The sequence below is a fragment of the Lithobates pipiens genome, unplaced genomic scaffold (genome assembly GCF_037356315.1).
Source record: "Lithobates pipiens isolate NorthernLeopardFrog02 unplaced genomic scaffold, aLitPip1_a1.2 Scaffold_27, whole genome shotgun sequence".
Taxonomy (NCBI): Eukaryota; Metazoa; Chordata; class Amphibia; order Anura; family Ranidae; genus Lithobates; species Lithobates pipiens.
Genome location: NW_027507788.1, coordinates 131,648,960 through 131,661,543, shown reverse-complemented (window position 1 = coordinate 131,661,543; position 12,584 = coordinate 131,648,960). Strand labels below are relative to the sequence as shown.

General features: G+C 45.2%; 1 protein-coding gene across 1 annotated transcript in view; it reads right to left on the bottom strand.

The window, feature by feature from the left end:
- The window catches only part of HSD17B14 (hydroxysteroid 17-beta dehydrogenase 14), an 89,530-nt gene extending 84,380 nt beyond the window's left edge, over positions 1-5,150 (bottom strand). Inside the window, exons 1-2 of the mRNA XM_077457457.1 lie at positions 4,971-5,150; positions 1,790-1,825 (exon numbers count right to left, since the gene is read on the bottom strand). Coding sequence (XP_077313583.1) covers positions 1,790-1,825; positions 4,971-5,073 — 139 coding nt within the window. The 5' untranslated portion in view covers positions 5,074-5,150. The remainder of the gene's footprint in view (positions 1-1,789; positions 1,826-4,970) is intronic.
- Positions 5,151-12,584: the final 7,434 nt, after the last annotated feature.

The window sequence follows — 12,584 nt, the reverse complement described above, 5'->3', positions numbered from 1 at the left end:
AAGAGCACAAATGCAGCTGAAAGTATCCAACGTGTCCCTTAGTCAGCCAAGCTGTACAGATATGTGGCAACCATCACAATCTCTAACCAGTTTTTACAGTAAAGCCTAGTACACACTGGCAAATGTCGGGCAACATCAGCTGCTTAAACAGAAGCCATCTGACATTCGGCCTGTGTGTACTGCAGTCGACAGAAAGCCGCCGAATGGAGTCATGACTGAAAAAGTCTGCTGCCGGGTGTCCACTAAACACCCAGTGTACATAAGGCCAGTGGCTGAGGAGCGTTGACCATAGTGTTCTTGCGGGGGGGGGGGGGGTTGGCCCTCTATCATAACACAAAAGCACAGCAGAGGAGATCGCTGTACTAATGTCAGATAGTTAGTACAGCGGCTCCTCCCGAGATGTCTGTTTTTTTTGTTCAGTCCTGCTGGGTTGAATGAAAAAAAAAAAATGAATAATGTGTACTAGGCTTAAAGGGCACATGGAAGGGGCTTTACACATTACAAACAACAGAACATTTCCCAGCACGCCCACCAGCTTGTCTGCAACCAAACCAAATTGGCCCTGTCTAGTATTAATGTGTGGACCTGTCCAGCATGTTGGGGGCTGTGGACATTTGCTCACCCCAAACAGCAGTGTTTGTATGTATGCCTAATTCATGCCATGTTTGTATATGCACAATGATGTGTAATACCATTTCTTACTCTTCCTTTTTTTTTTTTTTTATCAATTGGGTTAATAAAAAGACAAGCTCTATTTTCACAGGAAATCCATATCTACATGTATTTTCAGCTGTCTATAGCTCTGGATCTACTGATGGTTGTGGAAACACAGTTTTCACTGAAAGAACCCACTGATCATGTTTCGTTCATCATATTCCCAGTCTGAATTGGCCCAAATTTGTGACAGGTATTTCTTAAAAATGCACTTACACTTCTTGTGGTATGACCTCCCTCCAAGTCATTTATCTGTCTCCATTGTATTGAAATCTTGGATGTGGCATCTTCTCAACACAGCACAGCTTCTTCACCCAGGCCTGTGCATGTTGGTCACCATCTCCATTCAGTTCTGTAGAGACTACAAAGTACTAACTGATCAAAGGACTGAATGGAGATCGTAGCATACATGCACAGGACCTGACCAGAAGATTTGGAGAATCCGTGTGGCCTCCTCAGTAGACCCAGAACAGATGGGAATTTGACTTGAAGGGGATCGGTGAGCAGCTTCCCCCTACTCCTGGAGGTACACTTTAATACAGCCATTATGTATGTCAGAATTGTACACCATGGACAGGGATCATTATAATTGGAGCATTCTACTTGCCAGTCAAAGGAAGTATATGTGTGGTAACAATCATGTCTTTTCTTGTTCGATATTTTTTAATCAAACTGATACAGTAGAAAAGCTTAGAAATACAAGCAAATACAAAAAACATTTTGGTTTGTGAAGAATTGGGTTAATAAAGATTACAAAATAATAAAAGAGCACAATACAACCCTGAACATAGAGTCGTAATACATTATGTTAGTGTTCAACAGTATAACAAAAGTGCGTAAGATCAAGGGTGGATATGGGGGGCATTAAGGAGATGTGTAAAGAGGGGAATATCAGTAGTGGGTAGGGAAGGGAGAGTGAAGGTAGGGGACATGGAGTGGGTTCCAGTTGGCGTATTAGGGAGGATAAGTAGCATACTTCAAGAAGATATACTATACTCAAGGTTCTAGCAAGGACTAATAGAAGCCAGGAGGAAGGAATGGGTGAACCATGGTGAACTTAGGAAAGCAATCATACCTTTTGAACAAAACACCACTGAAGCTCCATTCTTCACTGTGGTACCATCCCGGAGAAATCAGAAAGAGATAAAAATAACAGGTTACTAAAACATAAAGGATGCTTTTTACTAATATCTGTCATATCAGCCAGATCAGGCCACAGTTGTTAAAGTGACACTGAACTCTGAATTAAAAAGAAATTATATTTAAGTATGTATTCTTAAAGGTTAACTCCACTTTTGTGGGAAAGAAAAATAATATAGCATATACAATTGCGACTCAAGTCACAGTGTAATTGAATGTTATTAAAAATGACCTATCCTTTTCAATCTGCAGCTCTGTCATTTTCTGTAAAATACAATGCAATATGGCTTCCTGGAGGCGTCCTGTGTACAGAATGTGTACAGAATGCCGCTCAGAAACATTTCCTGCTTGTGTGATTGGCTCACTGATTTTCCCAGAAGTCTACACCAAGATACAATCAAGATATCAGGCATCCCCTGCAACAAAAATTGTATTTTTGGTGAGATACTCCCAATCATTACCTATTGTGTTTTTCTGCCTCATTGTAATGTCCCCTGTGACCTCCTGAACCTCTCCTTTTCTACCCTCTGTTTGTTTTGGAATGAGCATTGCATGTTAGTTGCAGACATAGTCCATAGTCCTTAGTCCATATCAGGAGCGAGCAAGAGAGGGTGACCACGTTCCTACCTAATACTCAATTATTTTTTTTTGAACAGAGTTTAGTGCCACTTTAAGTGCACAGGTGATCATTTTGTTGAGTGTATGTTATTTTTTCTACAATGTTGAAAATATATGTGCAGGTGAAAGGAAAAAGGTTTAACAACGCCACAGCCCTTAAATTGATTGTAAAGTCTCGGGTTTTTTTTCTTTACCAATAAGAAACATGTTATACTTACCTGCTCTGTGCAGTTGGTTTTCCACAGAGCAGCCCGGATCCTCCTCTTCTCGGGTCCCTCTTTGCAGCTCCTGCCCCCCCCCCCTTCTATTGCTAGCTAAGGGGGCACCTGAGCCATGCTGCAGCTCTGTGTATCCATTCAGACAGGGAGCCGTGGTTTGGCCCCGCCCCTCTCTCCCCCCTTATTGGCTAACTGACTTTGACAGCAGCGGGAGCCAGTAGCACCACTGCTGTGTCTTAGCCAATCGGGAGGAAGTGTCCTGGATGGCCGAGGCACCATGGATATCGTGGGTCGAGAGGGGGCTCAGGTATCAGGGGTGCTGGGGGGGGGGGCTGCTGCACACAGAAGGCCTTTTATCTTAATGCATAAAGATAAAAAAAAAAACTCATGCTTTTAGAACCACTTTAAGTAGTACAAAAATAAACATTGGATAGGAGTGGGATTTTAAAGGTGCTACATCAATTAGCCAGACATAACAGTTAAAATTGAATGACATTTATTACAAATCCTTATTAAAATCCATAGTTAGTTTCACAAAAAATGTTTTTGTCAATAACCTCTGTAATTATTGTGATAGTATTAACAGTGTCCTCTATACCAATGGTTCTCAACCTCAGTTCTCAAGTACCCAGGGTACCTGAGGACTGAGGTTGAGAACCACTGCTCTATGCATTTTCTTCTACATGTTTCTCCGCATGGCTTCTTCAGGAAGTGTGCATACAGGTGTAGCAATGTCTCCGGACTCCTTCAGTCTGATAAGAACCTCCAGGGGCAGAGATAGCTGACATCCTTCTGTATGTGGTGGGTTTTGAGGCATAGTGGGTGCAAGGTGAAAGTTATTGGGCGTCAGATACTTCTTGAATGCAAAAGCGATGTTTCTTTCTCTTACAAACTTTTATTGGGGGAAAGATGGCTAGGGCCAGGACATCCTTGAATAGTTGCAAGTTCAGTTAGCAGACTCGGAGACTTCAATAGGACAGCGGAGCAGGGAAAGGCCTTCAGCAAGAAGTCATATCTGCACGTGCAGGAATGCTGTCTCCTATGGCAACAGTCTTTAACAGTTCCTTTTCCTTCTCTACAACTTCTCCTTGTAGTTCTTCAGCACACTGAGCTCCCAGTCTCTCACTAGACCCTCTGATTCACTGTCACTGAATCCCTTGAGCTCCTGCAATCTTCACGGTGGTATCTTCCTCAAGCGTCACGCTGGGTCCCTAGCTTGGCACTCCCGCTAATTCTCAAGCTTCACCCCTGCTGGCCTACTTGGTCCCTAGCTTGACACACAAGGCCGCTCTGCAAGCGTCACCTCCGTCCCTGACTTGATCACCGTCTAAAGTTTCCTGATTCTCCACCGTGCCCGTTTGGTGAGAATAATATTCCGGTACTTACCTCAGTTACTCACTGTGGTCCCTGGTAATAAGGCGTATGGTCACTTTGTGGCGACAGCTCCTCCTCTATTTCCGAACATGACAGGTTCTCCGGCTGGCAGAACATCACTTCTGGTTGGTCTGCAAGCCGCAATCCCTACCCTGCACTGCTCTCTTGCTTCTAGATAGGCCCTCAGACAGCCTAGCAGCCAGATGCCCCCAAGATAGGCCCAATCTCCGGCCTAGCAACCTGGGGCACATGACACATGTCCATCCAGACAGCCGTCCAGGTGCCACAGAACATAGATCAGCTTTCTCCACCGAAATATATAGGTTCTCCAGCAGGCCAGTGGATTAAAGAAAACCCCTGCCCATTGGCTGAGATACCCCTTATACCCATAACCTGACATTGGGTTGCCCTTCTCATATCTAGTACCACCATGGCCACCTAGTGGTAGAAGAGAAAAGTGCAACAATTCCAAACCTAGGGAGAAATCAATGGATCGCTAAGAATCAATCAGGATAACTACTCCTGGCAAGTAAATTTGTGATAAGCATCCCTGCCTAATAATAGAAAACTAACAAGGGGGTTGCCTCTAATGAGAATTGACTGAATAGATCAGAACGAGAAGCTGGTATTGCCCCATTGTGGAGGAAAGTTGCCAAGCAATTAAAGGTTGTCTCTAAACTCAGGTACAGTTTGCCCCCTGGCACCTGTTTCTGGCAGTGCAAAAGACATTTCTTCTTCCCGCTTATACAGTTTTGTGAAAATGATATAGAAAAGAACTGCAATGATAAGAGATGTTATGACTTATAATGAATATTTTCATATATAAAATATACACATGATGTTTGCTATGAAGACAAGTGGGAATATGTTTGCACATCCAATAAAAACTTAGCAACAAGTTCTTACCGAATCCCCTGACAGTCGCTTCCCCGATGCCTTTTGTCCCTCCAGTCACTATGACCACCTTGTTGTGGTACCTGAGGCTGGGGTCTGCTCCTCTGTCAGCCATGGTGCCTGTCCTGACATACACTGCACACACACAAGTGTTGTTTCAGCAGTCTAGCAATCACGTTACTGTCATCTGATCTGAAACCAACCAGGAAGGAAATGGGCATGCTCCAGAAGCAAGGCATGATAGGAAATGTAGTTTTTCAGGAATTCAAGTTTAGGAAGCTTGATGCAGCTGAGTGATGCTCAGTGCCAATGTTTTCAGTTTTCACACAATTATATATATATATTTTGCTTACATTACAATATAGCACAATATATGACAGGACTTTTGATATGTATATTCACTATATTACCAAAAGTATTAGGATGCCTGCCTTTACACGCACATGAACATTAATGGCATTCCAGTCTTATTCCGTAGGGTTCAATATTGAGTTGGCCCACCCTTTGCAGCTATAACAGCTTCAGCTCTTCTGGGAAAGCTGTCCACAAAGTTTAGGAGTGTGTCTATGGAAATGTTTGATCATCCTTCCAGAAGCGCATTTGTGAGGTCAGGCACTGATGTTGGACAAGAAGGCCTGGCTCGCAGTCTCTGCTCTAATTCACCCCAAAGGTGTTCTATTGGGTTGAGGTCAGGACTCTGTGCAGGCCAGTCAAGTTCCTCCACCCTAAACCCACTCATCCATGTCTTCATGGACCTTATTTGTGCACTGGTGCAAAATCATGTTGGAACAGGAAGGGGCCATCCCCAAACTGTTCCCACAAAGTTGGGAGCATGAAATTATCCAAAATGTCTTGGTATGCTGACGCCTTAAGAGTTCCCTTCACTGGAACTAACAGGCCAAGCCCAACCCCTGAAAAAAAACTCCACATCATAATTCCCCCGCCACCAAACGGATTTGGACCAGTGCACAAAGCAAGGTCCATAAAGACATGAATGAGCGAGTTTGAGGTGGAGAAACTTGGTTGGCCTATACAGAGTCCTGACCTCAACCTGATTGAACACCTTGGGATGAATTAGAGGGGAGACTGCGAGCCAGGCCTTCTTGTCCACAGCAGCAGCTGACCTCACAAAATGCACTTCTAGAAGAATGGTCAAACATTCCCATAGACACACTCCTAAACCTTGTCGACAGCCTTCCCAGAAGAGTTGAAGCTGTTATAGCTCCAAAGGGTGGGCCAACTTAATATTGAACCCTACGGACGAAGACTGGGATGCCATTAAAGTTCATGTGCATGTAAAGGCAGTCATCACAATACAATACTTTTGGAAATATAGTGTATATAAACACACAGTATATATATCATAGCATGCGCTATGTGTTTTTCAAATTTAAGGTTACACCTGAACCACAGTTTGGTTTGGGTACATTTGTCTAAATTTGGACTTCAGCATCAGTCTGACTGGACTATGAGATGTTCAGCCTGACCACGGGGGGCACTGTCTCTTCTGGCAGGCATGGAACTATGGTCTGGTTGGGTGCTTAAGCTACTCTCTCTCTCGGAGCCCGCCCAGTGGGAGTGACGCTCTTGCTGTGCTTTCTGGGAGAGGGTATTTGACCACTTCAGCCCCGGACCATTTTGCTGGCCAAAGACCAGACCACTTTTTGCGATTCGGCACTGCGTCTCTTTAACTGACAATTGCGCGGTCGTGCGACGTGGCTCCCAAACAAAATTGACGTCCTTTTTTTCCCCACAAATAGAGCTTTCTTTTGGTGGCATTTGATCACCCCTGCGGTTTTTATTTTTTGCGCTATAAACAAAAATAGAGCGACAATTTTGAAAAAAAAACGCATTATTTTTTACTTTTTGTTATAATAAATATCCCCCAAAAATCTATAGAAAAAAAAAATTTCCCCTCAGTTTAGGCCAATACGTATTCTTCTTCTTTTGGTTAAAAAAAAATCGCAATAAGCAATTGATTGGTTTGCGCAAAAGTTATAGCGTTTACAAAATAGGGGATAGTTTTATGGCATTTTTATTAATAATTTTTTACTAGTAATGGCGGCAATCAGCGATTTTTATTGTGACTGTGACATTATGGTGGACACATTGGACATTTTTGACACATTTTTGGGACCATTGTCATTTATACAGCAATCACTGCTATATAAATACAGTGATTCGTGTGTAAATGGCACTGGCAGTGAAGGGGTTAACCAGTGGGTGGCAGTGTAGGGGTTAAGTGTTCCTAGTGGTGTGTTACTTACTGTGGGGGGCTTGGCTTTCATTTAGTGAACACTGATCTCTGCTCCAATCACATGGAGCAGAGATCAGCGTCACTAGTTGCTAGGCAGAACGGGGAGATGCTGTTTACAACGGCATCTCTCCGTTCAGCCGCCCTGTGAGACGATCGCAGGTATTCCTGTGGCGATAGAGTCCGTGGGACCCGCAACCGGACTCGCGATGGCAGGGCGGCATTAAAGATTGGACGTGCCTGTACGCCATTCTGCCGACGTACATCAGCGTGCACTGGTCGGGAACTGGTTAAGATGCGGATGTCACGTGGTTCGGGGTTCCGGTCTAGCAGGATGTACTGACTTTGTGGTCCTGGTCCTCCTGACCATCCTCCAGGAAGGCTATGGCCTGGGGTGCGGATCCACCCGATCTTGTTGTCTCGGGGCTGGCTAGCCGAGGCAAGGAAACTAAAGGAGGATTCTGAGGTTTTTGGGTGCCGTCTCGGGTTTGGGAGAGACCCAGTGACTTCATGCTATCCAGGGAAGGACTCTTCAGAAGAAGGCCACGTACGGGTTGGTTTCTTAGCAAGAGCCTGGAGGAGCTGAAGTACCCAAGGTAATCAGGTCTCATGGATATCGCCAAGCTGGCTGAAAGATCCAGGTATTACACAAGTGTTCTACAAGTTTAGTTTTCCTACGTGTTCTACAACAACGTCTGTGGCAGAGACTTATCCTTGTATGTTCTACAACATCTGTGGCAGAAACTTGTTCCTGAGTAAGCACCTTGTTGGCTATTAGACCTTGTGAGAGAGGGACTGTCCAACTTGAGTGAACATCCAGTTGCGAATGGCTATTCTCTGGATGCAGTCAAAGTAAGTAAGTTCTTCAACATTGACTTTGACGCTAAGAGTACCTGAACTTCCTTCCCAACCCTCTGATCCCATTTTATGAGACTGTTCATTGTCTAAGCTTTTTTGCAAATAAAATCCATTTAAAATCCATTTAAGTGGATTTGTCATCAATCTCATAAGTTACTGGGCCATCTACCACAGGACACCCTAGACGTGAAGTGAGGATAAAGAAGGTAACGGTAAGCCCAATCTAACCAGCAGCTCCTTAGGGGGTTAGTGCTACATATATATATATACACATACATACACACACACACACACACACATATACATATATATATATATATATATATATATATATACATACACACACACACACACACACACACACACATATACCTGTATATACATATGCTCACCAGCCACTTTATTAGGTGCACCTTGCACTAGTACTGGGTTGGACGCACTTTTGCCTTCAGAACTGCCTTAATTCTTCATGGCATAGATTTTATAAGGTGATGGAAACATTCCTCAGAGATTTTGGTCCATATTGACATGATAGCATCATACAGTTGCTGCAGATTTGTCGGCTGCACATCAATGAGGAGGATATCCCATGCCACCACATCCTAAAGGTGCTCTATTGAATTGAGATCTGGTTACTGTGGAGGCCATTGGAGTCCAGTGACCTCATTGTCATGTTCAAAAAAACAGTTTGAGATGATTTGAGCTTTGTGACATGGTGCATTATCCTGCTGTAAGTAGCCATCAGAAGATGGGTACACTGTAGTCATAAAGGGATGGACATGGTCAGCAACAATACTCCGGTAGGCCGTCGTAGAGTTAAGATGATGCTCAAATGGTACTAAGGAGCCCAAAGTGTGCCAAGAAAAAAACACCATTACACCACCACCACCAGCCTGAACCATTGATACAAGGCAGGATGGATCCTTGCTTTCATATTGTTTACTCCAAATTCTGACCCTACCGTCTCAATGTTGCAGCTGAAACGCATAAGACCAGGCAACATTTTTCCAATCTTCTATTGTCTAAAGCCGCGTACACACGGGCGGATTGTCTGTCCAACTTAGTCCGCCGAAACACATTTCAGCGGACAGTCCACCCGTGTGTGGGCTTCAGCGGACTTTTTCAGCGTGCAGTCTGGCGGACTAAGTATTTCGGAATTTCCGTAATATTGTCCGTCCAACTTTGGTTTCAGCGGACAGTCCGCTCGTGAGTAGGCTAGTTGGACGGACTAAGTATGGCGCATGCTCAGAAAGGATTTACACGGTGGAAGGTTGCATTGCTGTGTATTGGACGTCCTATTTCTAGTCCCGTCGTACGTGCTATACACGTCATCGCGCAAGCTTTCAACGGACTGTTTGTTCATCGTGTGTCAAGTCCGTTCATTCAAAAGTAGAACGGACTGTCCGTCGGATTGTCTGACGGACTTAGTTGGCCAGACAGTCCGCCCGTGTGTACGCGGCTTAATGTTGGTGAGCCTGTGCTAATTGTAGCCTCAGTTTCCTGTTCTTAGCCGATTGGCACCCGGTGTGGTCTTCAGCTGCTGTAGCCCATCTACTTCAAGGTTAGAAGTATTGTGCGTTCAGAGATGGTATTCTGCATACCTTGGTTGTAACAAGTGGTTATTTGAGTTACTTTTGCCTTTCTATCATCTCAAACCAGTCTGCCCATGCTCCTCTGACATCCATAAGGCATTTTCCTCCATACAGCTGCCACTCACTGGACATTTTCTCTTTTTTGGACCATTCTCTGTAAACGCTAGAGATAGTTGTGCGTGAAAATCCCAGTAGATCAGCTGTTTTTGAAACACTCAGACCAGCCTGTCTGGCACCAACAATCATGTCACATTCAAAGTCACTTAAATCCCCTTTCTTCCCCATTCTGATGCTTGGTTTGAACTTCAGCGAGTCGTCTTCACCACTTCTAGATGCCTAAATGCATTGAGTTGCTGCCAGGTGATTTTCAATTTGTGTTGCCAAGCAATTAAACAGGGGTACCTAATAAAGTGGGTGGTGAGTGTAAATACAGTGCCTTAAAAAAGTATTCCTACCCCTTGAAATTTTCCACATTTTGTATTTTGTTGGGATTTTATGTGATAGACCAACACAAAGTGGCACATTATTGTGAAGTGGGAGGAAAATTATATATGGTTTTAAATTTTTTCTACAAATATATATGTGAAAAGTGTGGCGTGCATTTGTATTGAAACCCCCCCCAGTGTATACTTTATAGAACCACCTTTCGCTGCAATTACAGCTGCAAGTCATTTTTGGGGATGTCTCCACCAGCTTTGCACATCTAGAGATTGACATTTTTGCCCTTTCTTTGCAAAACAGCTCAAGCGCTGTCAGATTGGATGGAGAACATCTGTAAACTGCATATTTCAAGTCATGCCACAGATTCTCAACTGGATTTAGGTTCTGGCCTTTGATTGGGCCATTCTAATACATGAATAGGGATGAGCTTCGTGTTCGAGTCGAACGTACGTTCGACTCGAACATTGGCTGTTCGTCCGTTCGGCGAAATCCGAACACTTGGTCCGTTCGCGTCAAAATTCGCATGGCGCTCACGGCCCACAATGCACTGCGATGGCGCAGTGCATTGCTGGCTCATGATTGGCCAAGCATGCACTGTGACCCCGCATGCTTGGCCAATCGCAGCGCCAGCAGCGAGGAGAGCCATGATTGGCCACAGGCAGGATGCCTGTGGCCAATCATAGCTGAGGCTGTGTAGTGCACGCCCCACACTATATAAGGCCGCCATTGAGGCGGCCTCGTGTAGTGTGTTAGCATCTGAAGCAGTGGGTGTTCTGTGTACCTTCAACACAGTACACACCGATCGTTTTTGGCTGATTTCCTATCTTGCTGTTGTGTAGTGGTTATTGTCTGTGCCCTGACCGCAGTATACACCGCTATATTCACTATTCACTTCACTATATTTATATATCTTTAATAATAGAGCTTGCAGTCAGTAGTGTTAGGAGATAGTGAGTGCTGTCTGCGTGCTCTGTACCCAGTACATACCGCTATAATCCACCTACATAGCTGTTCTCTATTTGAGCCCAATTGCCATCTGCAGGAGTTATTGGAAGTTGTGTGTGCCTCCAGCACAGCACAGTATACATCTGTATATACCCCTTTATCTCTGCTGTTTTCTGGTTATTGTCTGCGTGCCCTGACCGCAGTATACACCGCGATATTCACCTAACCTATATAGCTAGTGATCTATCGTTAATAATAGAGCTTGCAGTCAGTAGTGTTAGGAGATAGTGCGTGCTGTCTGCGTGCTCTGTACCCAGTACATCCCGCTATAATCCCCCTACATAGCTGTTCTCTATTTGAGCCCAATTGCCATCTGCAGGAGTTATTGGAAGTTGTGTGTGCCTCCAGCACAGCACAGTATACATCTGTATATACCCCTTTATCTCTGCTGTTTTCTGGTTATTGTCTGCGTGCCCTGACCGCAGTATACACCGCGATATTCACCTAACCTATATAGCTAGTGATCTATCGTTAATAATAGAGCTTGCAGTCAGTAGTGTTAGGAGATAGTGCGTGCTGTCTGCGTGCTCTGTACCCAGTACATACCGCTATAATCCACCTACATAGCTGTTCTCTATTTGAGCCCAATTGCCATCTGCAGGAGTTATTGGAAGTTGTGTTTGCCTCCAGCACAATATAAACTACCCAACTGCTGTTTTACCCAACTCCCTTCAGGCCATTACCATGTCTGGAAGGCCAGCAAGGAGAGGCAGACAGGCGCGAGCCGATAAAAGAGGGCAAGCAGGCTCTGTGTCTAGAGACAACAGTGCTGGTAGTGGACGCGGTGCATTGTCATTAGCACGTGGCCATGGGACATGCTTGTCCTTCTTTTCGGCAGCTGGACATGTTGAACCGCAACATGCCAACGACTTGGTAGAGTGGATGACCAAGCCCTCTTCATCCTCCTCCTCCTCTCTCACCCAGTCTCAGGGTAGTCGCAAAGCAGCTGCCAACGCATCGTCTTCCCTCCTCTCAATGTCATCATCAGTGACTCCTTCCCTAGACCCACCACGTCCTCCTGAGGAGTTTCCTGAACTCTTTGAGCACAGTGTTGGGTACATGCTCCAGGAGGATGCCCAGTGTTTGGTGGGCTCTGATGATGACACTCAGCTAGAGGAAGGCAGTAGCGTGAGCGCAGAGAGAGGGGATGCTCAAGAAGGACAGCAATCTGGCAGTCATGTTCCACAAGCTGCAGCATACTGCCAGGTTTGCTACAGCGATGAAGAGGGAGGGGATGATGAGGGCACTGACTCCACGTGGGTGCCTGGAAGGAGGGAGGAGGAGGAGGAGGAGGAGGAGGCACATGTCCAACGAGGCAGGATGCCCTCCGGGGGCCAGCTTAGGGGCAGCACACCGACTGAATCACACCGCAGAGCTCCGCCTGTGCAGAGCGCTGCCTCTGCGCGTTATTCTAAAAGTTCTTTGGTGTGGGCCTTTTTTGAGACGAGTGCATCAGATCGCACCGCTGCTATTTGC